Genomic DNA, 26,206 nt, shown 5'->3' with positions numbered 1-26,206 from the left:
AACCAGGCATTTGAGAGAGATCCCAGCATGGCCAGGGCATGATTTCCCACCTTTGCTCATCGTCCCCTCCTGCTGCTCTTGCCTGTGTTTGCCCAATCGTTGTTCTCTGGGGGACAAAAGGGGCTGCTGAAGGCACAGAGTCTGGCTCTTTGTATGCTTTAAGTTTCTAGCAAAGGTCTCATATTATAAAGGAGAAACTGTGTGACAAGCAGTGGAGAGGGACGCCCAAACTCACACCAAGAAAGCCACCGGCAGCGTGGGACAGAAGTCTCAAGGTTTGGAAAAGCCACAAGATAAGAAGTACCTCTGGCTGCAGTCAGTCAAGGGACCAGTGGGACCACAGTGCCAGGAGGGGTGGCAGCCATTCACCCCCAGATGCTGGAGAGTCTGAAACCTGATTCTTATTATTCTTTTGGGGAGAAAACAGCTTTTTTAAATTGTCCATTACTTTCTGTCTCACACCAAGCAGGGAACAGCCTGTACTTTTTGCTTCTGATTTGGAAATATTAAAACCCCTCTTCCCACTATTGGTGACTCATGAAAGTGACTCATTCACCTCTAGATAGTTTTATTTCCTACACATTTAAAATACAAAGGAAAACAAAAACATATTGACCTCGTGAGGAAAAAAAAAAAATAGCCTTTTCTCCTACTCATCAGGTTTTGCTTATAACACGGATTAAAGAAGAGTTCATCTCAGACTCCAGACACTAAATCGCTCCCCTGGGTGGTCTACAAAGCCAGGAAAGTGACGGCACAGGAGGACTCCTGCCCCGGCTGTAACCACATTACTCTCCCCACTAGAGGCTGCTGAAGCAAAAGCAACCTGACAGCTCTGCCCATGCAGGTGGCCACGGGCTTCTCAGCCCACCTGCAAGCAAAGCCAGAGCCCTAGAAAGTAAATTAGAAAATTGGTGGAAAAGAAAGATTACTTTGCAGATTGGTTTTGTGGGGGGTTTTATAATGCTGAGAGGCTCTGCAGTGAGTCACCGACTCACAGGGGCTCTACTTAACCAGGCAGTGGGGTGACAGAGGGTGGGAAAAGAGAGCACTGACACAGTCATGCACATACAGCTGTGTGGGAAGACAACGGGAAAAGATCACGGTGCCGTTCCTCAGGAGGTTACAGCTGCACAAAACACTCACCTTGCCCCACTGACTTGAAGGGCAGAGAAAGGGCTTCAAGCTGAAAGCACTGAAATCAAAGCAAGATGTCTGGGCAAGAGAAAAGGGAGCAACATTAAACCCCTGTGAAGATCCCAAGAGGATCAAGAGCTGAAGACTTGGAGGGTGCATTTCACTGAATCACTGCATGCACAGCTTTGTCAAGCCAATATTTGTGCCTTCATCCTCCTCTCCAGAGTCACACATCCAGCTCTCCTTAATGTACAACCTTTGTGCAAAGTGAGAAAAGGAATTTTTTTTCTTTTTGAGAGGATGCTACTGTTGAATAACTATCATTGCTCATTAGGATAACAAAGAGTTAAAAAACAGAGAAATTACACTGTCTGCAGCAGAGGTAATGTGACTGATTCTTATGCTTAAGGGAATCAAAGGGAGAACTTGTAGGTAAAGATAGCTGTAAATTCACCACCTCTCAGTGTCCTTAGCAAAGCAATTCTTCAGGTCACACATCACACTGAAAAGGAACAGGAGCCACAATCCCAGACACAAAGCTCTGGTGCAATTATACAGTTCTCATTCAAGGATCTCATTTCACTGCTAAGCGAAAAACCCAACACCCTCCGGGCTAACAGCAACCATTGCTATTTCCCAAGCATAGGTTACACTTGGGGGTTTATTATTCCAATCCCCTTTTAAGTTGTAGATCTTCCCTCCAGTCAAGCATCAGAATGCCAACTATCAACAAGCTTATGTTTACTAATACTCTTGCACTGTGATAAGCATTGAATGGGTAAGTCTTTATGCAAAAAGGGAAAGAAGCATAAAGGAAAAAAAAAACCATTACGTTTTCCAACAGCACACGTTCTCTAACTACTGACAGCTGGGGGCAGGATAAATCTGTTTTCACAATGGATAGCAGCTACCACTTTCTTTGGTATCCTAAACTTAGAAACCTGTTTTTATCACCTGAGACAGTGTGATTTATTAGCAGAGATGGTATAGCTGGTATCCAACACTTGGCCAGTTGGCAGCCCAGAAGAAAACTCTAGAGCTAGGTCCAAACTCAGAGGCTGAGCCTCGTCTCTGCTTACAAACTTGGCTGAAGTCCCAGCTGAAGAGACAATATAGCAGCAAGTATCAGCAAAGAAGCTCCAAGCAAACTTAACGCACAGGAACTGTCCACCAGAGAGCCATAGTGAGGCTCATCCTGCATTATCGTCTGAAAACACAAATCTTATCATGGGGCTTGGGGGAAAAGGAAGAACATGCAATACTGAAACATCATTAAAATTAAGTGTGACCAGCTGCTTTCCTCCCCATGAGTTTGAGTAGTAAGTCTAAGATACTTGTGATTTCTGATTTACTGTAAGATGCCCGTGATACAGAGCTGGTTACTACCTTTAATCTTCCAGGCTCCAAAAGAGCTGCCAGAGAGCATTATTTTTAATGCACTCTCACACAGGGATAGAGTTTCCAAGGAAGCTGCCAAATCTAGCAAAGGTTTGCACTTTTCCTTTCCAACACTTTCTTAGAAAGCTGGAAATAACATTACCTTACTCAAGTGGCCATTTTAATTAATTTAGTTTTGCTTTAAATACAACAAACAAAAAGAAAGAAGAATGAAGCTGAATTTTTGGGCACTTAAAGCTGTCTCTTTAAACATAGAGCTCACCAAAGGCTTGACAGGCAAATCATAAAGATCTGTAGGAAGCCATTTTAAAAAGGGTACACACTGTCCAAGGCAGAGCCTGTAAATTTCTTACTGCCCCAGAGCACATGGACCATAATCCTAGATGGGGCTCCCAGCTTACTGCAAGATAAACTTCAACAACGCTGGTTATTAACACTTTAAAAGCCAGAGCCTGTGCTCATCCAAGTAAATGAGAGCCAAGTTAGCCTTTATGTTGTATTCTTTGTCCTAGGAAGAATTATTTAAATCAAAATACAGCTGACAATTCATCTGGGCTATGGATGAGAAACTGCATACTTGCAGTTAAAAGCAGAGCTCCCAATACCTCCTGGCTGCTAAAGGTAGACCTCTCCTGAGCTAGTCACACAAGAACATCAGTGTCTCTCCAGGAAAAAAAAGAGATGAGATACCTCAGCAATCAAAGGAGGCAAATGCAAATCAAACATGTTAGTGGAAGGCAGCATTTCACAGCAGTTACTGCACTGAGGGGAGAGGAGCCAGGTCTCAGAGCTTCAACACCCACCTCTGCCACCAGGGAACCTCCTCCCTCTGCTCTCAGACTGGATGGAAAAGGAAGAAGAGTGTGAGGTGGCATTAATATGCAGATTGAAAGAGATAACTCAGCAGCCCATTCCAATTAACTCCACCCAAAACAAAACTATTCCAAGCTTTTAATGCCATAAGGTATGCCTGGGAAGTGCAGGAAGGCACAGCAAAGAACCTGTCATTTCCCACCTGCTCAGAGGCAAGCCCTGTCATTCACCACTTGATGCTTAGCCAGGTTTATCACCTACCTCTGGCTTCTCTTAGTCATTAGATAAAAAACTACACTAACCATTACTGCTGTCCAGGGCTGCAGAGGTCTCTTAACACTAGCAAATGCTATTAATGTAGTAAAGGAGAAACAGATTGCCTGGGCTGCCATCTCACTGACTGCTAGAGAGGCAATCCCCACATTAAAGGTGGGAAGGAGGTGAAATGTGTCAAGCACAGATGTTCAGGATATAGAAACGGTATTTTAACAAAGCTTAAAACAGACCCCAAGGTGTGTGTTTGCTGGTCCTTTTGCATGGGCCCAAACATCAGCCAGTGACATCTGCACACATGACAAATGCCAGAAAGGAACTTTCTGTGCTGGTGTATTTTTCTCAGTACATTAGTCATGCTAGAGCTGAACTGTCACAGCTCTTTTATTATTATTTACCAAAACGGTTATCAGACAGACTTGCACTATTAAATTCCTGTATCACAGAATTACTCTGATACCCAGAAAGTGCAGTATTATGGAAGTGTTGTTATTCCCCAGCTTGTCTTTCCTTCTCTCTTTTAACAAGGTTCTTTCTGTGCTGGCTGCCCTGCAGGAAACCACAGGAGTCAAGTTGTATGCACGGATCTCACCCTGCAGGCTTGAGGGGCTGCTGGCTCTCACAGCACTGCTCTCCTGGACCAGCCTCCACCCATTTAAACCAACTTATTTTTTGAACCTAAATAATTCAAAGCAGAACATAAGGTTTTTTAAGAATGCTTATTGTTTTTCCAGCAGCCATTTTATTTCCTACAACAGCCAACCTACACTAGTCCTTTGAGCCGACTCAATGAAGACAACACTGCTGTTTTCTTTACAGAATACTAATATGGTCTTTGGAAGCAAGATCCTAGACTGAAGCTCACAGAGGCGGCACAATCAGGCTTCTGCAGTGAGATGACAAAGAGGCAAAGTACTGTCTTGCAATATCCCACTGTTCCATAAACCCAGCATCTTGCCTGGCCTCTGTGCAAGACATGAGAGACGTTCCAGTGGCAGAGAAACATGGATGGAAACACTATAACATGGCTGCTTTGTTGGTTTCTTCTGCTGAATCCCTGTACTCTTTGTTCACAAAAATGTGAGGATCACAGCCCTGGGAAATCGGCCTTCAGGAGCCTGCAAGGGACAGCCCTGCAAGTCAGTGCACATGCTGTCATCTCCAGGAAGAACCTGCTTGCACAGGGAGCAGAAGAGGTCTCAGCAGAAGAAGAATCTTCCCTAAATTGTTCAAAAGCTCACCAAATTAAGGCAACAAGCTGGTCAAATGACAGCCCACACCCTCAGTTCAGACATGCCTTCAGTCTTCAGTACAATCCCCCCAAAGAAGTTTAACTTTCAGCAAAGCCACATGAGACGATCCTTCCACACAAGATGGCTTGGCTTCTCTCCCTGGCCAGACCATCCCGCCCCATCCCTCGCCTCAGGACACATCACATGGCACAGCAAGTCCATTCAGGGATGCAAATGAAAACTAACTTTTCAAAATAAGATGTGGGGGGTAAAAGAATTGTTTTTTCAGGGAAAAATATTTTCTTGAGTGGTCACCAATTGTAAAATGGGGGCCCACAGCAAACCCAACACTGACCACCTCCAACCTCCTCTGAATTCACACAGAGTCACTAATTTGGGTCTTAATGACAGCAGCAGGAACTGGGAACTGCCAGCTCTTTTCTGCAGCTTGTCTCTGGTTAGAATTATACCACAACAACAGCAATGCATCTCTAAGTCTCTCCTTTCTTTATCCCTACATACAGGTATTTTGAGGTGCAGAGAGGTGAAACGCCTTGGTATCTGCACAGGAGAACTGGGAACATCAAGTACAGGGATTTATCTCCACTAAGCCCTGCTGTGACTAGTAGACCATGCTGTCTTACTTTACCAAGCAGATTTCTGCAGTGTTCAGACACTGTTCTCCTGCAGAGATTGCTGCAAAGGAGATAATGGGGACAGAAAGTTCCTCACACTCTTTGGGAGTGGCCCACCACTATGCACACATCCAAATCTAGAGTAACAAACAGAGAGATGGTTCCTGTCCCCCTGCACTTCACCTGACTGCAGTGGTCCTGGCTCCCTCAGGAAACTGGATAAAAGCAGCAATAAAACTGCCCAGGATACCACTTTACTGGCAGTAGAGGAACAGCCATTAGCCAAATGATTACTTCATTTAATATTTGTTTACAGCTGCTGGAGATTTCCCAAGGTTAGATGCTGGTTAATCAAACCATGGAGCACCATTCAGCACCTGCCCCACAAAGTTTAAAAGTCAGCTCCAAATAAAACATACGGACTTGTACCAAAGCAATACTGCAAATCATGCTTCCAACACTATTTCCCGTGCTTCTCTTTTTTCCTTCCTTTCTGGTACATCACCACCCACATGAAAGCCAAAAAGAGACCGTAGTACCTGGTTACACAAGGGGAGCCCATTACAGTAGCAATTTCAAAGCTTGTTCCATAATCCAGCAAAATTTTTCAATCCAGAAGTCTCATTATAGATTGACTGACACATCTCCCCATCCCCACAGCCGTCCATCCACTGCTGCAGCAGCCTCATCAAGTGCAATGAGAACTTTGCCGTAGCATGTCCCTGGTGCATTAGCTGGAATCATTACATCCAGCTGCACAACATAAAACTACAGGAAACAATTTCATTAGGGTCCCATTAGGCTTAGACTGGGTTGGTCTTTTCACATGCAAGAGCACAACAGGGAATAGCTTTGGGCAATAATTTGAATGCATTGCTAAAACCATTATCTAAACTACAGATTCATATTTACAGGCACAGGCTTCCACCCATCTCATAGCAGCCCTCACTGGCACTTTGGGATCTGGTATTTAAAGCATTTGGTGCTGGCAGCAATGCTCCTCCAGGCTCCTCCAGGAGCTTTAGGCAGCACAGGGACACGAGGGTCATTCATACAAGTCCACTGCTTTTCAAATAATCCCTGGAAGCTGCCACTAGGCTGGGGAAGGGCTCAAAGAAAGAACATCTCCTGAAAATCAGCCCTGTTTCGCTTTGTGCTTTGCAATTCACAATTGCCCATGCAATTACTGGTCCACCCTGACCCAGCAAGAAATCTTAAAGTCACAAGTTCTTTATTATGCTGATTCAGGGTAACCCAGTATGGGATATGGCACAAGTCCAATGATCCAAGCTCAAGAGATTTTGATTTTTTAAAATGATGCTTCAGTGTATCCATTCAGCTAAACAGAAAGCCCTGTGTCATCATAAAGCTGTGATGATATTCTGGAAATACAGTCTCACTGGAGGAACACATTGTAATTTTATATCCAGCTATTTAAGAAGATGAGGCCATACCCTGAGTGACAGACACTTTGATGAAACAACACATGAATTAAACATAATTGTACTAGAAAAACAGTAAAACAGAACTAATCATTGAGGCCCCTGTGTTGTACCACGAGCAGTGACATTTGCATTGGCACAGGGCATTCCCATCCACAGAGCTCCAAATCCTCCATGTATATCAGTAATTAAACAGTCTGTCACACAGCCAGAAGGAGACAGGTTTTGCCACATCCAGTTTTGCAGAGAGTGAGGTCAAGATCCCACCACAACCCATGGAACCCCCGGCTGCCTGCGTGGCCCCGCGTGCTCCCTCCTGTCTGGGCAGGGACAGGGGTTTCACCTCCTCTTTGCTCCTTGGAATGGCCACCATGCCCTTTGCTTCATTAGGCTATCCCCAGTGGAAAAGATACTGCATGCTCCAACTAGATTCCTCCCAAAATTCAAACCTATGACCTGCAGCCATAGTCTTACTAATGTATACTCCCTCATAAAATTAAGATGCAATCCTACACTGGTCTGCCTGCTATGAACATGTCTCTACATGCAGTGTTGTCCATATCCATATTTAACCTAATAAAGAGAATAAAACTGGGTTCAGGAAGCTGCTTTCTTCTAGGTTTCCATGAAAGCTGGATCTCAAAACCCTTCTTTATGTCAACAGCAGATAACTGTTTCACAGACTTCATCTAGCAGCGTTGGGAACTAACTTAAAAATGGCAGATGGAAGCATTAAATATTTACTGGACTGGAATGCATTGATTTCAGAAATTAACACTATGCAAATTACTTCTGTGTGAACAGTAATTAAACAGTCACAGTCCAGACCAGGTTCTGAGTAAACTGCAACTCTTTTTGTAAAACATATGTATACATAAAAATACTAACACTTGTCTACTGATTTCCATCTGCACACACCAAATTGCTCTGTGATTATGAATTAAAATTAATTAAAACTTTGGAATGGTTTTCCACATAAAGTTGGAACAGTAGGAGCCCCTGTGATGGGCACTCAGGCATCACGCCAGTTAAGCTTGCAGGGAGCAGGAGTAGCTGATGCATTGCTTTAAAATACCAATGACTTCGTGACCTCATGGTCCCAGCACTAGTAATGCTGGGACTGAGTTTATGATAACAGTGGGATTGAACTGCAGCAGGAAACCATGAGAAAAGTGCAACTGATACTGCCAGGACCCTTGCAGGCTCCACACGTGATCCAGGAGTACAGTCGTAAATATCATAAAGCTGCTGTTTGCTTCTGAGCTTACTTGTCCATGTGGGAATAGATTTGCTCAAGAGATATTGCAATTTTATTCCCTCAAGAAGAGGGAAGAAGAATCTTCAACTTGTGCTATTGCATGAGCAGCAATGAGACTCACAGAGTCTTTAATAGACTCTTTTTAAAAGAAAACATGTTTTAACTCTGCTTGAAAAGTAGCTTCTTTTTCCAGAATTACAGGTCTTCCTTTCAAACACTGCCCAGTAGCCTTTCCAAGACTCCTTTCCCATTCACTGTACCTTCGCACTCAGGATATCAGAAAGGTAGCATGTCCTGTTCGTTAAGGCAATAGCAGAAGCTTCATTGAAGGTAATGGTTGATGGTACATTACTGAACTGGAAGCACTGGGCACCATTCAGCAATCTTTCCTTCTTCAGCACAGACTGCTATACACTGTATTTTGCTACCAAAGCTGGGTTTATTCCATACTCTGACTCCATCACTGCTTTTTTACTTTCTCTCTTCCCCCAAAACATATGTACTTAAAAACCCACCAGAAATGAACAAACCCACCCACACAGGGATGGCGGGTGTGCAAGGCAGACTCTAAGCTCTTCTTGTGTCTGTGCCGAGCGAATGGCAGCAGCCCCCCCACAGACTGCCCTCAGCAATAAGGAGCTTATTGTCATTTTATAGGCGATGCTGGGCTTTGCTCTGGTGGTCAAGGGGGCACAGAGAGGCTGCTTCCCCCCAGCAGCTGGGGTTTGATGCTGACCCCACCACACTGTGTTCCCACTGCAGCTGTGTGCCCGGGGAACGTGGAGCTGGCTCCACAGCAGCACCAGCATGCACAGCACAAACCCCAGCTGAGGCACTGGGCAGAGGAGCAGAAATCAGAGGCCTCCTCTGGTTTAGCCCAGCCAGGTGAGGACAGGGTGCTGCTGAGAGGGTAGGAAAGGGGTCGTAGGTGCAGGTGAGTGGTGGTAGCCTGCACAGATGCAGATGGGCTGGCAAGGCTATGTTCATTTTGTTGTGTGCACATGCACACAGGCTTCCTTTGTCTGCTTTGTCCCTTTGTGTCCCATTCCAAGGTGCAAATTGGGTTCATGTCCCCAGGAAATCCTAGGAGTTTGTGAGCGAGTTTGCAGAAGGAGATGAAAAGAAGGCGGCTGCCAGGAGACTTTAATGAGAGCTACTTCTACACTCATGGTACAATTAAGAGTCACATAATGAAACAGAGGCTGGTTTGTTTGTTTTTTAATGAGCTCTATTTATATTTGACTTTAACTATCCTCATTCATCTTCTCTGAATCAAACCTCCACTGCTGAAATCTTGTGCATCAGAGTTAATAAAGGACAGCTATAATCTGATTTACCATATCATTCCAAACACAAATGTACTCACAGGAGAGGCTGATAGTTTACAGCAGCAATGTTTAAAGCAGAAGAATTGACAGCAAATTGAACATAACTTCTCAGCTGCCTTGCAGAAGGCTGAAGTAAGTCCATAGACTTGTCTGAGGTGTTTTTTAACATGTTATTGTAACACTAAGAGGTTAAGGCTCATGTCAAAGCTAGGTTTATGCTTCACAAACTGGAAGCTGGTGGAAAGCAGGTGCCTTATCTGATAGATTTCATCTGGCTGTTAGGGATGCCTGAGTTTCAAGATGTCAGAGAGAGTGGAAAACCAGAGGAATCGCATATGAACCAACTCAAAGAACACAAGATCCTCAAGCTTTTTACCTTCAATAATGCAGAAAAGAAAAAAAAAAACAACAAAATAAATCAAGAGAGTTTATGGTTTACTCTGAGTAGAGGATTAAAACAAAAATCAGCATTATTATTCCCTTGATTTCTCCCCTTCCTTAAAATAGAGAAGCCACTGATTCCAGCATAGCCAGAAATGTGAAATGGAGGTTTTCTCCTTGGAGGAAGAAATTTTGTCCCTTTTTCCATATTTAAGCTTTTAAACAAAGAGAGCTTCATTCTAGAGGAGCAGCTGTGTAATTAAGACAATTTCAGGATGAACAGTGTGATTCAAGAGCCAAATACTATCTTAATTATATGCATTAATATTCTGCTAGGAAGATGCTTATCAAAAAAAAAAAAAAAAGAAAAGATAATTCATGTTATTGCACAAGAAAGGCCACTAAAAATATAAAAATAACAGAGAAGGGTGACAGTCCAAGACAGGGCAGGTCACTGCATGCTGTGAAAGCAGCTCCCAGCTGCAGAGGAAGCGCCCAACAAGCAACAGAGAACACGCCTTTCTGAGCAAGCAGAGAGTGGCCAAAAGTCAGCTGTCCTCAGAGGTGAATACTGAATGAGGGACTTCTGTGTCAAAGGGGGAGCTGCCCTGGGGCTGTACCAGCTACTTGGGAAGGATTCTTGGCTGTGGTCTGCTCTAATTTTTTGTGAAGAAAATCGAAAAGGAGTGTTTTCACAGAAACAGGCAGCAAAGCGAGAGCCGGAGATCGGGACAGGCGGGTTAGAGAGAAGAGCCTCTTGGCTGGACTGGGCACTGGGATGCCATCCTGTTGTGGGGACACACTTCAGTCCTCATCTACAGACCACCCCCATTGCCAGGAGGTGGGCGAGGGGCATGTCTGGCCCTCTGTGGCTGCCTGGAGGAGCCTGGCTGGCAGATACAGGGCAGCCAGGGCACAGGGGACAGGAGCAGTGTGGGTGAGGAGCTGGGGAGCAATGTCTGTCACTGCCCCAACGGGACTGAGCGTCCCTTGTCAGAGCCACAGTGTGGCCCCACACTGCTCCTCCACCTCTAACCAAGGCTGCATGGCAAAACCACAGCATCAATTGATCAAGAGAGAAAAGAAGGGATTTCCTTGAGGGTTAGGAAGCCACAACTAGGTGTGGAACTCCTGATTCCCACTATGAACAAAAAAAACCCCCACAAAGTCTCAGAAAAGCCAGAACTGCCTTGCTTGTATTGAAACACTGATTTGAGGGAGTTTGCAATTGTACAATGGCGCGAGCCCTCTGGTCTCAGGTGCGCGAGGTGAGACTGGGGATTTCTGGCTCACAGCCTCACAATCGGGCTCTGTGCTCCATCAGCCCCAGGAAGAGAGGCAGGCTCCATGTGTGAGTGGGAGATCTCCAAGGAAAACCCAGGTGCTGCAGGGAATACAAAAGGGCAGGGCAGGGAATACAAAAGCATCGCTCCTTCTGCCGAATGGGCAAGGAGCCAGCGTCGTGCAGAGGTGCTGTTCAGGATGAGACTGCAGTGCAAGGGCAGAAATGCCTGAGCTGGCTCACAGCAAGGCTGCAGTGTGGCTGCAGCAACCACGCAGGGGATGGGCAGGGCCAGTGTACCCAGCTGAGAGCCCCACAGGTGAAAAAGGACTGCACACACCTGGATGAGCTGCTGTGGTCCTACCTGTCATGGAAACTGGGTCTCAGCTGAACTCCACCCTGGGCTGTGACCAACGAGAAAGTGCTAATGTCCCAGATGGTGCTCTGCATTTTATGGTGGTTTTGGGTACAAAACGCCACCCAGCCCTCCAGCTAGACCAAGTTGGAATCAGGTCTAAATCATCACAGATAGCTTAATGTTTGGTTTTGCAAAAACAGAGCTCAGTGAAGAGCCACAGAGACACGTGAGTTATGCAACGACAAGGAGAGGCTTTAGGTCTGTCCTTGCCCCCCCCCCACATTTTTACTTGGAGACCCTGAAGTGCCATGAGAGGGCATGCAGAAAAAACCTAGCCCTCCTGCCTTTTGATTCTCACCAGGAAGCATGAGCTACAACCCTTCTCTCTGCAACAGAAATAATTTTCCTATCTCAAACTGGTTTAAAACACTATGCCTTACAAATGGTTAAGGACTCCAAATGACATGCGGCAGAAATACAGTAACTTGGCTGTCCTGGGGAGAAATGCTCCATTCTGCATACAGCAGAGAGAAGGGCAGGTTGAGGGCTGAGCTACCACTTACTTAGCAGAGTCATTTGTCCAAATTCTCATGTTCTACTAAGCCACAGACCATGGTGGTGAGGAACAGCTACTCAAATCCTCTGCTGCAGAACAATTTGGATGCAGAATCAAACTTCACCTTCACATCAGTCCCATGATCCAGTGCATGAAGCCTGTTATGCTACACAGGGAAAGCAGCAATGTTTTGCCTTAGGACTGGAATGGCATCCTGTGGTCCAGTGACTCCAATGTTTCCTTCTCAAAGCAGAAAACTCACAAGTGCCTTCCACTTGGGTCTCAGGAGCACAGCACGGGGATGGGATGGCATGGGATGGGATGAAATGGGATGGGATTCATCCGTGGATGCCTACATCCATGGGATGCAGGCAGTTCAGTAAGCGGACCCCAGAAATTCCATTTTAATCTCTAAAAGGTTTAGGAAACATTTCTCTCACCCATCTTAGGAGAGCTTCACCTGCATCTTTCGACACTCCAGAGGTGGAGAGGTGTTTCAGACTTTGCCTCCTGCAGCTTGTCACACACAAGGCTAACAGCCCCAGTGCCATCCCCTGGGGAGATGGAAGGCCACCCATCTCACAAACAAACCTGGGATTGTTACTCAGCTACACAGAGGGCCAAGGTCTCATTAATCAGCATTGACTTTTACAACAGAGACCATGAGATATGAGTGATACAAAGATGGATAAATTCCAAGAGGATTAGGGAGCAAAAAAAGGCTGTGGGGAATGGTTGTTTTCTTTTTTCTTATTCTGAGTTTTCCTTGTAAAAAGAGACTATTGATATTTTAATTCCTTTTTCTATTAGAATGGGGAAAATTGCAGTAGGTCTTCTGCCATGTATCTAAATTGCAAAGTGCTACACACCACTGAAATGAAAAGAGGATATTGGACTGGCCAGTCTCCAGTCAATGGATTCGTGTATGGACCTGAAGGTTACGGATCAGGAGGGGTATTGCTGAAAGGGTCTGGCTTAGCTTTGGTTCAAAGGATTTCCAAAAAAATGCAAAGGTCCACCAGTTGTCTGCCTCTACCAACACAGGGTCAAGCTCATGATAAAATAAACCATCTGCTCTTTCAGACTTTCATCCCAAACCAGAATAAACCTGTTTTGATGCTCTTGTGGACTTGGCTCCTTCCACATGTCTTTCATGTGCTCCAGTTGACATCATCAGGCACTCACACTCCTTGGATGAATTCCTCAGGCATTGACCAGTGGGATTCTGCCTTAATTCATTACTCTTTTCTATATGGCAATGCCAACAGCAGAAACAGCTGCCCTGGTTTTGAGCACTAATTAACCTTACTTCTCACTTTCATCTCTACTCTGTTGCTGATCCCTAGGAAAGGGTCTTTGGAATTCAACAGAGAAAGCCAAATCTAGTTCTGAAGAGGTAATCCACTGGCAATGACAGTGGAACAGGGCACGATCAGCAGAAGGGGAGCAGATCCTGTACTTAATCCCAGCCCAGAAGCAGATCCTCCACCACCACCTCAACATCCACATTCCTTCCAGGGTGAACACGGGAGAGTCACACTCACATTGAGCTCTGGGGTCTCCTTTCCTTTTCCCTTCCCAACCATTAGAGGGAAGAAGTGTTAACATCTGCAGTCTGCATCTGCTGAAGAGGAATGAGAACACTAAATGTATGTCTGTGACAACCAGGCAGGGCAGGAACAACCACCTCCCTTTATTTAAAACCTTTATTTAAAGGTTTTTATTTAAACCAAGTCAGAAAACCCCATCACCTTCGGTGTGGTTTTCCAAAGCACAACATACAAATGCTCACAAGCGCTACAAGCCCCAGAACAGCTTTCCTCTCTCCTCTTGCCATCCTGCTAATCGTGATGTCTGGGGATATAAAAAGGCACAGCACAAGAGCATGTCTCTCCTTCTGATCTGCTTCCGTGTTTATAACCATGGCTTATCTAATGACACTTAGGAAGTGTTACCAAGGAGACTATTTGCATCTTGCACAATGTTGCTAAAGCAACACTGCTAAATTAGATGCAGCGCTCTTAGCGTTCACCTACTGTATTTGCATTGCTATTAAAATGGAATAGTCACAGGCTTAAACTATATTTGGGTCATTCACTCATCCAAACACCTGAAAATAGTCCAATGACAGCAGCAATGGAGTTTCCCCTAAAAATCTACCACATCTAGGTCTCCATCTCTTACATGTATTTCTAGCTTGCCCCTCAATGTGACCTGCAATCAAAACAAGCCATCTTTCATGCTGCAACCTTCCTCCACAGGACATGTTTTCCCTATATGTTTGGCTTTTATTTGAATGCATCAGGAGATTTTAACTGTCATAAATAATTACAGCATCTTAGCATTTGATGGAGCACAGCAGAAGGCAATTTGTAAGTAGCATTAATTTTTGAGGCACAAGATGGCTCAGAGGCACTGGAAATGCGACAACTTGCCTGGAGTTTATGGGTCAGCTGTTCATCCTCACCCTGAGTCTTGGTTCATCTGTAAAGAGTCACCATTCAAGGGCTTCAAGATGGCCCATGGAAAAATTATACAGCTAAATAATAATTACTTGGTTTACCCTAAATAAAATGGTAAAATACTCATTAAGGAGATGATAATAAACTAGAAATAATTTTAAACTATAAGTTACTAGCTATAAACAAAAATAAAGGCCAGGGGCTATTTTAGGTGATGTTACAGAATAAATTAAATATAGAAGCTCAAAAGACTACTGGTAGGAGGGAGAGTGAGCAACCAAGAGGTGGGGTGGCAATGGTTTCCAAGGCAATTAACAGCTTCTCTAGAGTTTGGACATTTGTCACTATAATAAAAAACATAAAATTCAAATAGCCCCCCTGCACACAAACACATTAATGTAGAAACACGGACAACTGTCAGGAACTTTACAGGAAGTATTACAATTGTGTGACAAGGTATTATATTTATTGTACATATACAATAAATATAATTTGACTGTGTTCTCCATGATACTAAGCAATGTCACAAGCAAAGCCACTGGGCTCTTTGAGCTCCAGTATTCTGATGCAAATCTAGAGCAACGCATTACCCCCAAAGTTTTCTGTTCTGATGGTCTAAGCAGTACATTTTGGTCAACGACATGTAACAATAAAATACCATCCCACCAACACCCAGATGGAACTCTGCATCACTATTTAATATGTTTATTCAAAAAATAACTCTTGCTTTTAACACTTTCAAATTTACAAGATAAACTTAGGCAAGGACATAAATACTTGGCACCTGTCACTGAATTCAATCAGCTCCCTGAATCAGAGCAAAAGCACCCTGTTCCAGCTCTGCTGCAGTGTGTAATATGGTTTGGGTGCCTCTTATTAATAAATCCTTGCTTTAGCCCAGAAGCACTACTAAAAAGCACACCTGGGAGCATTTTACTATATATAAACCCTCTGTTCCAACAGGAAATTTGATCTGCCTACAGAATCTAACCACAGGAAGGTAACTCCTTCCTGCTGAACAGGCTACAGCACAAGAAAGCCCATGTCCAGAGAGCATTTCACCTGCCAGCGCTCGTAATTGCTTATGTCTGGGAATTTAAGATGGAATACCAGCATCTGGACTGGTAAAGAATTTCCTAGCAGTATCAGGCTCCAGGTCAGCCTATTTCAGGATGAGGGGATGACACAAGCTCTTTCTTCCCTCCCTGCAACAGCTGTGGTGAGGTTCAGTTCCTCAAGTTTTATCATTGCTTTAGCTCCTCCATGAGAAGGTGTGATAATGGCACAGAAGATTTCTGCAGTTGGCCATGGCTGTAGAACACGTGTACCCACCACCATGCTCCACTGACGTGGCTGGACATGTGCCAGCAGGGTGCTGGTGGAGAGCTTCCTCCAAGCCACGTGGTAGGGAAGACACCCTGCAGCCAGTGAGCTGTGCTGGGGTGTGAACAAACACCCAGTCTTCCTAACTCCTCTCATATAGCAAAAAGAGGATGGTTCAAGTCTCATGGGGCTCCAGCTCTACAACAGCCATACTCCCTCATGCCTCCTCCTATGGCCACATAAGAAAACTCTGTGACAGCTCAGAAAGTGATCTTCAGTCCTCTGTGGAAAGGGTTATTTGTGTCCACACACACAGTCTGCAGAAGGTCCTTTTTAGCTGCCCCTGCTCCAGGGGAGCTTTTCCCAGGACCCAGCGCTCCTCGCTGGCTTCAGATACCCCATGTGAAACAGGCCAGGGGGATCTCCAAGGAAAGGTCAGAAATGAGGATTTGCATTACTGGCAAGGCACAGAGAGGGGAGGAAAGGAACCTCCCTGCCTACCAACCAGCTCCTCCTTCTCCCATGAGAAATAAGATCAAAAGGAAAAAAGAGGCTTTCTCTGTGCTAGCTGTGCCTCTGTGAAATTTTCTAAGGACTTTCTGTTGGTTTTGGATCAGGTCCTAGACCCATGTGGACAGAGCTCGGTGTGTCTGGATTATTTATTAGCAAAAGGGTTCCCTCTGCAATCAAGCATGTAGAACACCTTAGTAAAGCATGCTTTGCTCTGTATCTGACCCGATGAAGTTGGCATGAAGAAGTTCTCAGCACTCCCTCAGAAATGCTGCTAGACTGCGAATTGTCATTACTTCCCTCATGTCAGTTCCTCCATGGCCTTATCTAAACTATGTCATAAATCTTCTGGGTTTTCTCTGAACTCTCCTCCTCCTAGTGACATTCTGTACTTCTGAATAATGCTGTCTCCATATGAATTACAAGGGACACAGTAATAATGCTCCAGCAGGAGCAAGGGAAGCAGTGGGAAAACAGCTAAAAGCTACACCAAACTGTTTTCTTACTTGTAATCTTCTGTCATATGAGGAGCTGGAAGATTAGATAACGAGACTATTTATAGCAGCATTGCTGGATGTGTATCACAAAACCTTTATTGTAAGACCACGGCAAGTATAAAATTTTAATTTTGCCTGCTACTTCCCCGTGTCACAGCTTCATTTGCAGCAAAGCATTTTTTCTTTTGCAGTGGGGTTATTAATAATGGATGTAGCATTAACATTGCCAAATTGGGAGTTCACCCTCAGTCACTGCTCCCACCCATCAATCTGTAATTTCTCCTCCTGGGCTTCATGTTGGACTGACAACAGGAGACTGACAGTGTCTGCTCAGCCACCAAAAACACTTTGTGTGGGCAGGAGCAACCAGAGCTCACTGCATTCACTGCTACAGGTCCCACCAGCACGACTTCTCTGCTTGAAACCTTAAGCTACTTTTAACCTCTCTGCTAAGCCCTCCAGTACACAACCTGTAGGGCCTGAGAACAACTATCCAGAGGAAATGCACAGAGCACCAGATGATCTCCACCCAGCAGATGGTTAAGAACTTTCTTCCACAACTAATGCAAGGAAGATTTCAAGCAGAGGAGCAAAACTCTCAGCTGTCAGTGCTTATCTCCTAGCATCTCAACTCTAAACCTTATTAAAAAAAAAGTATTCATGGTTTTAATGAGGGAGAACTTTTTGCACCTTTATTTTATCTCATGCTTGTTAAGGATGTGATTGTTGAGGGGTCATACCATTAAAACAGAAACACTGAATGATATACAGAAATGGGAGTAGGAATGCAGAAATCCGGTACTAACATCAGAGGTAACCCAGGTTCTTCATTATGCTTTTACTGCATTTTTTAATAAAGAAAGTACATTTCAACTACTTCTCCTCTTTCTGTATTTGATGAACATAATCAATTAGTGAGGAACATTTTCTCTTTTCCATTTTCTGTCACATCTATTGAAGTGACTCACTCACTCACGTAAGACACAGATTCTGTTTGCAACATTTACAGTTACTTGTGTCCTGTCTTCTATGACTCAATATTTCTATGGGAAACCATCGCTTCCCTTCCTGCCTAGTAAATACTTGTTAAGTATAAAAAATAGGCATTCATCACAGACAGAAATGATCTTGCAAGATAGATAGATATTTAGAAACACAATGGCACCAGTTACCCAAATCAAAGAAATCATGAGTAATACCAATACAATTAATGCTATATTAAAGAGATACCCCCTAAGGAGAAGATTTGAACTAACCTTCTGATGAAAATACGGAACCTGAATGGTAAATAAGTTCTGTGTCTATATCTGCTTGCCTTATCTGTCCTTTGTCTCTTCAGAAGGCTCCAGGCTCTCTCTTTGCTAACCCACTTCTAGCTATTGACAGTGGCAGCAGTTAGTTACACAGCACCCCAGTCACTGCTTCCCAAGCCCTGGTGCTAGACATAGGAAGTGTTGTGGTCATACCATAAAAATTATGAGATTAAGTCAATCGGGAATCCCTGCCTTCACCCATGCAGGAACATCTGGAAGTGTCAGTGTTATCAGTGTGAAACTCAAACACTTAATACAAAGGAACAATAGAGGAGGGAGACTCCACAAGCAATGTCTGTACTTTAGAATTAATTTTTATTAAAATGTTATTATTGGGGTTTTTTTTTAAAAAAAAAGTTTACATGAAGTGGAGTTTTTGAAACTAAAAAACCTTCCATGGCATTTTATCTCTGAGGCTGGAAAAGAACTATTAATATTTACTTTTCAAAATTTTGCATGAAACAGCCCTACAGTTTAACCTGACAGTTTTCTGAGAGCTGAGATTCCTTCTCTGTGCCCCAGCAAAATGTTGAACTGAGGTGGACTAATGGAGGATTGTATAAACATAAGACCATCATGGCATCCTCTGCCCTATAATTTTAAAACAAAATCCTATTTTAATCCTGTACTTGAAAGGCCAAATAACCAAAAGTGCAAACATGACCTAGCACCATCTCGAGCTCCCCATGAACAAATGGAGATGAAAACCTATCCCCACCTCAATTTTAACCACAGTTTTGCATCAGCCCAGATCTTAGTATGGGTAAGTATCCAAGTGTCTGCCCTCCTCTCCAGCCACTCAGCTTAGCAATGCCCTGGTTAGCCAGGCTAAAAGGTAGCCCAGACTCATGGATACCACGCACTCACAGGAGAAGCTTTAACCACTGTTAGACCCTAACTTTCAGTTAAAATTCAACTCTCATCCCCAAAACTATTTTGGTATTTGAGGCACAAAAGTGAGCACCTGCACGGTGCTGTGATTAAAGTGAGAAACTACTTTGAGATTTGGCAGTTCACAGCACAGCACTGAGCACCTGCACACTGCTGTGATTAAGGTTAATCTTAGATCAACCATGTCTAGATGGAGACAATCCTGACATGTAAGTGTTGTGGATCCCACTCCTTGAGACAGCTCAGAGCTGGATTACTCAGATGTCCTAAAATTTCAAGGCAGACCAAGTCAGAGCACGTGTGGATCCCCAGCTTGAAATAAGTAGCCACCATGAAGTAAAAGCCACACTGTAAGTAAAACAACATGTACTTACGTACTTGCCACAGGCAACAATTTCAGCCACACTGAAGTAGCTGGTTCCTGCAATTATCCTAGCAGCAGTAGGTAAGAACAGCTGCCAAATCGGAAATCTTGCAAGCCCCTGTATTAGAAATCTTCCCAGATATGGGAATATCCCTAAAACCTGCTATTTCAACAGTCTAGGAAACCAAAGGAAGCGGGAGCTACTTAGGCTTCTGCCATTGGGAGGTCACTGTAAGCAGAGAGAACCTGCTTTCTCTTACTCAAAAAGAGCCCACAAATGGAAAAGCAACTGTATTTGTCAAAATCACAGTGTGCCGGAGACACAGTCACACCCAAGAAAGGTACAGGGACCCAGTTACAATCTCTTCCACCTCCCAAATAAAGCCTGGATGTTCTGTGTGTGACTTGACACTGACATGGCAATGAACCACTCTGTAAACAACCGGGCAGGGATACTCATGATAAGGAGGACGGATCTAGCTAGAGACCAGCCAACAGCAGAGCAGGCTCTATCCCTCCATCTACCACTGCAATGTCTGAAAAACCCAGCTGCACTTTTCATTGAAGTTTTAAGTTCTCATTTCAGCACTGTCCTTATCAGCTAAACACAGGTAGCCTTAGGAAGACACTCTTTGGAAGTCAAAATGAGAAGGGGAAATGTGTGGTTTTTGTCTGTCACAAACTTCAAAGGATTCTTCTTTCATGACTTCCTCCAATCTCCCTTAAAATTGAACCCATTTTAGCATCCATAGCATCCATCAATAATGAGTTCTACTGAGCAACTACCTACTGCAGATGGCTACAGTCACATTTTGTTCATTTGATATCCTCCTAATTCTTGTACTAAAAGAGACAGTGAAGAGTTGAGCTCTGCCTCTTCTTTACTTGCCTGTCATTTCCATCCTAGTTGTCTCTTTTTCCAGAGACAAGAGTCCTAGTTTATTCAATCATTCCTTATATGAAATTAATCCACGCTTATGACCATCCTCGTTGCCTCTGAATCTCTTCCAGTTTTTCTGTATCTTTCCTGAGATTTTGGAAGGGGAAGAACCAGAACTACACATAGTATACACATTTACACAGCAATCTATTAATGGTGCCTATTTTCCTCTGTTTGGCTTCCCTTATAATTTCTAGTATTTAATTTGCTTTTTTAAATTACTACTGAGCCTGGCATTAATAATATTTTTAGCTCAATCATCCAACTGATGTCTTGGTTCCTATTGGTTTTCAAAAGTAGCCTTTCTTGCGCTTGAGAAATAGAGAGAATCACCCATGGGCAAGAAACCACATGATTTCCTGGGAAATTTGTGAAAACCTGCAGCAGTACCTGCTCCACCAACAGGCTTCATCACCTTATGAAACAGACAATGGGAAAGGAAAAGTAAGATCAATAAATTGCTGTGTTTGGAACACTGAGCAATTTAGGCAGTTTAAATGCAATAAATCAAAGTTCAGTAGCTCGGGAAAAAATCTAGTGCTTGGGAGAAGGTCATATAAACCTGAGAGCCTCAGGCAGGAAAAACTTTATACCTACAACCCAGACACACTGACAGGTCAGAGGGAGACAAGCATACCCAGGACAGAGTAAAAGCAGAAGGGCAGGAAGCAGGAGGCATCCTTCCAAGCCTTGAATGATGAAACTTCTGACCCTGTAAGGCTGGAAGAAAGTAAAATAATGCTTCAAAGAAGAACCAATTATGACAGCGATGGGAGCTGAGGTTATCTCACAGTATCACTGTTGGTATCCCCCCAGTGCACTGCTTGTGATGCCTAAAAATGCTTGTAATGCACCCCAACTTCTAACCCCTATGACCATCTGTTGCTGATAACCTTTTACTCCCCCCTTAGTTTCATCTAGTGAGTGCACAAAATGGAGCTGGCAGCAGGACAGTCTTTCAACAACATACAATTATTGAAATGCCTGCACCAGCCAGATTACTATCTATCTTCCACGTGTATTTCAGAAGCTCATAAAGCACCAGTGAAATGGGAGAAAAGTCTGACATGTTTATGTGTCAGTGGGATATAATGTTTGGAACAGCAACTGCAAAAATGCAGGCAAAGACTGTGTAATCCTCACTGGTACCCTCCGTGGGCCAGGGAAAGCAGGAAAGCCTCTGCCTTCTTGGTCAGGTGCTGCACAACAGGCTGCCAATCTGGGGGCTGCAGCCAGAGAGGTGGTAACACCTTCCAGCAAACCACTGCTGACTCTGCAGGTGTCCCAGCAAAAGAACAGACTAAGAACTGTTCTGTTGAGGTGCCAGTCTGCTTCATGTGATACTCTGAAGGTACAAACCCCAGATCATCCTACAGACATCACCCAGACCCATGAGTAAAAGCTATCTGGATGAATGAGCAATAAGTACAGGCAACCATGGGAGCACCCAGCACAACATGACTAAGATCTTGATGGGAGCCTCCGGATGCTGCTGTTATACAAATAAAAAAGAATAACCCATGAGTAATCAGCCACTGCTGAAAAGAGGATCCCTGGCAGTGGGGCTGTTTCTGTAATACTGCGCATGCGTTCTTTTGCATAAATATCATAGGTGCATTGACCTAGGAGAAAATCAACAGGAAGAAATCCTGCTTGCTGCCACTCACCATGGAAATCTACCTTTCAAGGCAACAGGGGGCTCAGGAAGGAGCACCAAACCTGAGTAGGAGGCTGGAGGAGAGGACTTAAGAGAGAAGACAGTAATACTTCTTAGCTTTTACAATGTAATATTGATCTGCTGTCTACAGCAATGGCTAAGCCTTCTTGAAGCTGAGGACACAGAGACAAGTAAGGATAAAGAGCTGCATCTCCATGGAGCACAGGAGATGGCAGACAAGTCCTGCGTCTCACTTCTAACCCAAGGACTACAAAAACTTCATTTCTAGTATCCTAGACCAGCACATCTGGGAACTACACCACAGCCCAAACAGGGCACACAGCCCACACATCTCAGTAGGAAGAGTTAAACACTTCCAGCAAGGTTGAGCAGTACCTAACGAAGGAATGCAAAAGCTAGAGATCGGAAAGATGTAACACTAGGCAAGGAGGGGAAGTTAATGAGCTACAACAGGATTAGAAAAAATAGTTAAGAGAGGAAATTGAATAGACTATCTTGGAAGAACCTTGGGGCAGGGAGACAGGTTGAACTGAGGATGCATCTCTTGAGAAATAATAGAAGTCTCCTTGGATGGAACAGTTCAAGCCAGACTGCCCCAACACAAGTAAATAAATAGTACACAGAGCCACTGATGAGAAGGCTGATCTTTTTCATCTCAGAATTCAGGAGATTAAATACAGCTGGAGTTTTCCCACTTGGCTCCCCTCCAAACAGCCATACACACCTTGTTTGATAGTTATCACAAACCATATTTCAGAGAGGGTGGACAGCAAAAATTTCCTGGAGTTTATCTGGCTGCATCCTTAAGGAGATTGTTACCAGATAATCATAATCTTTTGCTCAGCATTATGAAAGTACACAAAGGATCACCTTCTGTCACCCCCGACAAACTACATCTGGGTTATGGGAAGGGAAATACTCACAGGAATTCTGAAAATAATCTCACCTCAACCTCCCCATCACGATATCACCAAGTGAAAACCTCCTTCCATCACTGGCCAGGACCTCAAGGTTAACAGCCATATCAGGACCACGGCATCAGATCACCTGCAGTCCTGGAGGAGTTCAGTTTTCACTGTCTCCAAAACAGCCAAAGCCTATAGGCACAACTATGGCACCAAAATCTGGATTCATAATCCAGATATGACACACAGGTTTGGAATAGGTAATTCCAAAGTCCTCAAGTCTAGTGGTTCCTAGTGAACAGTTATGTGAAGTGCTTTTATAAAGGGCTGGACATAACAGATTTTAAAGTATTACCTTACTCAAAAGCAAGTCTAAAATCATCAGCCAGGGGTCCCAGCTTTACTTCATAAAGACCTGCCTATTGCAGTTACCTGGTTTTAAAACTGCAGCCGAAGCCTGAGAATCAAGTCGGGTTCTTTCCTCCTCTTGCACGACCATCTAAAGCAAAGCAAATATTCTGCCAGCCATGTCAGTCTTCATGAGATTTCTGTGTTATGCCTTCAACACCACCAAAAGTATCACATGGTCTTCAGAAGATTTATGTAACTAAAGGTGACCATTTTTAGCAGGACTAACAGAAAGGCATAAAAATTTTCAGCACAAATGGGCAACAGCTCTACCATGTGCAGAGGTCTTACTTCTTACTTAGCAGAGATGAACTCCTAAGGTACAGGGACTGAATTCAAAGTCCACAGACCACCTTGGGAAACAATGCAATCATAGCTTCTTCTTAAGCAAAAATGAGCCCTAATCACCCCCAGCACCAGGTCAGGAAGAGGTGGTCACAGAGTAAGAAAGTATTAGATGGTGACCAACTTGTAAAAGTTCAGTATCCCTAACACTAAGCCAGACACTGAAGGAAGAACAACTGGGGACCTTCAACTAAAATACACTTTACAAAATGTTAAATGGCAGATATGTAACAAAACTGTGTGACATTCATACTTTCACTGCTATGCCTTGAGTCCATTTTACAGAAACCTGTCAAATGCAATCAGACTTGTTTATTCTGCATTTAAATGTAGGACCTGAGGCAGTATGGTTTCAAAAAAGACAGAAAAGGCACATATTGTCCCTGGCAGTTGCCTAGTTTTTACAACAATGCCTCGTTCACTCTTTATTCCAAATAAAAATTATTTCAATGCTCTGTTACATTACAATCTTCAGAATATTTCTGCTTGCTGCCTCAGCACAGGTAGAAATTTAATTAAAATGGAAATTAAACGAAGAAGTATAGAAACAAAATGCCATTAACACACAATTCACTGCTCCCCCACCCCCACCCCCCCCCAAAATCAGGTAATTCATACAGAGCATCCTCTAAATCTCACATAAGCCAGTGTTAATGGATTAAGTGGCAGTGTCTCTTCGGGCTTCAGCTTATAAATTCTTCTCTGCTTAAGGTTTCTCCAGAAAGACTTCCAGCTGACAGCATGATTCTTAAAGAGACAAATCCTCCCCGGCAGTTTACAATTCCATACCAACAACTACAGCACTGCGTGTGCCTTCATGTTTGTACTGATAGAGGATGATGGCTCACTGTTTAGGATGCAGCATCCTCCTCCTTTCAAGCCTAATTTGAAGCACAGCCATTGCTTGGGCTGAGTTTCTCACTGACTTTGTCCACGACAGAGCGATGAGCATTTCTAACATCTCGTTGCATGACCATTGAAACAGCCATGATAAAACCACCCTCAGTTCATACAACTGCTCCAAATAACCCAAGTACAGATGAAGGGAGCAGAGAGATTCAACAGAAGAATAATGCAAGTATCAGAAAATCCTTCAGTATAACAACCAGCTGCCCAGCTCATCATTAACCATTTCCACTCCTCTAGCCCATGCCAAAGAAGTATCCAAAAGCCTGCAAAAATGAGGGTGAACAGCAGCATCCCTATTTTCCACGCTGGTGGCTGCAAATTCTGGAACACAGAGAGGAAGCTGCAACAAGTTATAATCTGAAATGGCTGTTGGAGCAGCACCTTCCCTCATTCCCTGCTTACAGAGAGATGTTTGACATCCTCTAGCCCCATCATCCACAGCCTTTGGCTGTGAAAATGACCTTAGAGAAGAGGCACCCAGGTAGTGCTGAACACACACAGTGTGTGCCCAAGAAAATTGCTTTCATCAACGATGGGCTATTTTCTGCTACCACCCTCCCAACTTACAGCAAAAGGGGATAAAAAAGAGCAGAGATAGAGGAGACCTTTGGCAGGCTCTCCTGTCCACATTACAGAAGTCACCCCCATCCCATTTGGTCCCAACAGGTCGCCAGGAGTTCAGAAAAGGAGTGGTACCCTTAGGAGGAACAGAATAGCCATACAAGCTGCACAAGGAACCCCAAATACTCCCTGCCCTCCTCCAAACAGGACTGACAGTCCTATGCACACACACATTCATGGAGCACTCAGAAGAGACACCAAAGCAAAGCCTTCATTCACCAGTAAGCACTCGGGGACTCTTGGTGGTCTTACTCCCCCGAATTGTTGTCCTTTGCTTTCCTAGGGTACCTCTCCCCGGAAAGATCCGTGCGCTCATCAGCCACCCCTGGGACACTGCCGGGGAAGAAGCGACAGTGCTGCGAGCAGGGCAGGGGGGGCTCACACCGCGAGAGGGCTCGGGGTGGCAGGCATGGAGCCATCCTACCCATGGGAGCCCAGCCAGCCCCACGGCGTCCGGGATGCCTGCCCGGCGTGGGGTACTCAGGGTGCTCTGTGTACCTAGGGATCTAATCCCAAACTAGGGTCCCTGCGGTGCCCGGGATTTGTGTCCTGCCTGGGTTCCCATCTCATCCCGGGGCGTCCAGACACCCATCCCGCTCCGGGCTGCATCGGTGCTTCAGGTGCCCCGGGATACCGCGCGTGCCCGTCCTGACGGAGATGCTCAGGGTGCTGGGAATGCCGGGGGCGCTCAGGGTGCCGGGGGTGCCGACCGAGCCGTACCTTTGAGGCGGTGGTGGCGAGCGCGGTGCAGGCGGCCCTGGCCGCCGCGGGGCAGCGCGGGGATGCTGGAGAAGCGGCTCCCCATGGCGGCATCCGAGCCGGGCCGGGCCGGACGGCGCCGCGCAAGGTCTGTGTCCCTGGGGGCTGTGGCGGCGAGGGCGGAGGGCAGCGCCGGCTCCGAGGGCGCCGAGAGCCGCGGTCCCGCCCGCCGGGCCCCCCGCCCCGCT

The 26,206-nt window shown here is 44.8% G+C and overlaps 1 protein-coding gene across 1 annotated transcript in view; it reads right to left on the bottom strand.

Annotated features, from left to right (window-relative positions):
* The window catches only part of NEURL1 (neuralized E3 ubiquitin protein ligase 1), a 145,221-nt gene extending 119,032 nt beyond the window's left edge, over positions 1-26,189 (bottom strand). The window contains exon 1 of the mRNA XM_042019246.1: positions 25,980-26,189. Coding sequence (XP_041875180.1) covers positions 25,980-26,064 — 85 coding nt within the window. The 5' untranslated portion in view covers positions 26,065-26,189. The remainder of the gene's footprint in view (positions 1-25,979) is intronic.
* Positions 26,190-26,206: the final 17 nt, after the last annotated feature.

The sequence above is a fragment of the Corvus kubaryi genome, unplaced genomic scaffold (assembly GCF_017639235.1).
Source record: "Corvus kubaryi isolate FWS band 111438036 unplaced genomic scaffold, C.kubaryi_AGA036_p1.0 138, whole genome shotgun sequence".
In the NCBI taxonomy this organism is placed as follows: domain Eukaryota; kingdom Metazoa; phylum Chordata; class Aves; order Passeriformes; family Corvidae; genus Corvus; species Corvus kubaryi.
The sequence above is the reverse complement of the archived record's forward strand: the minus strand, read 5'-3'. Positions and strand labels throughout refer to the sequence as shown.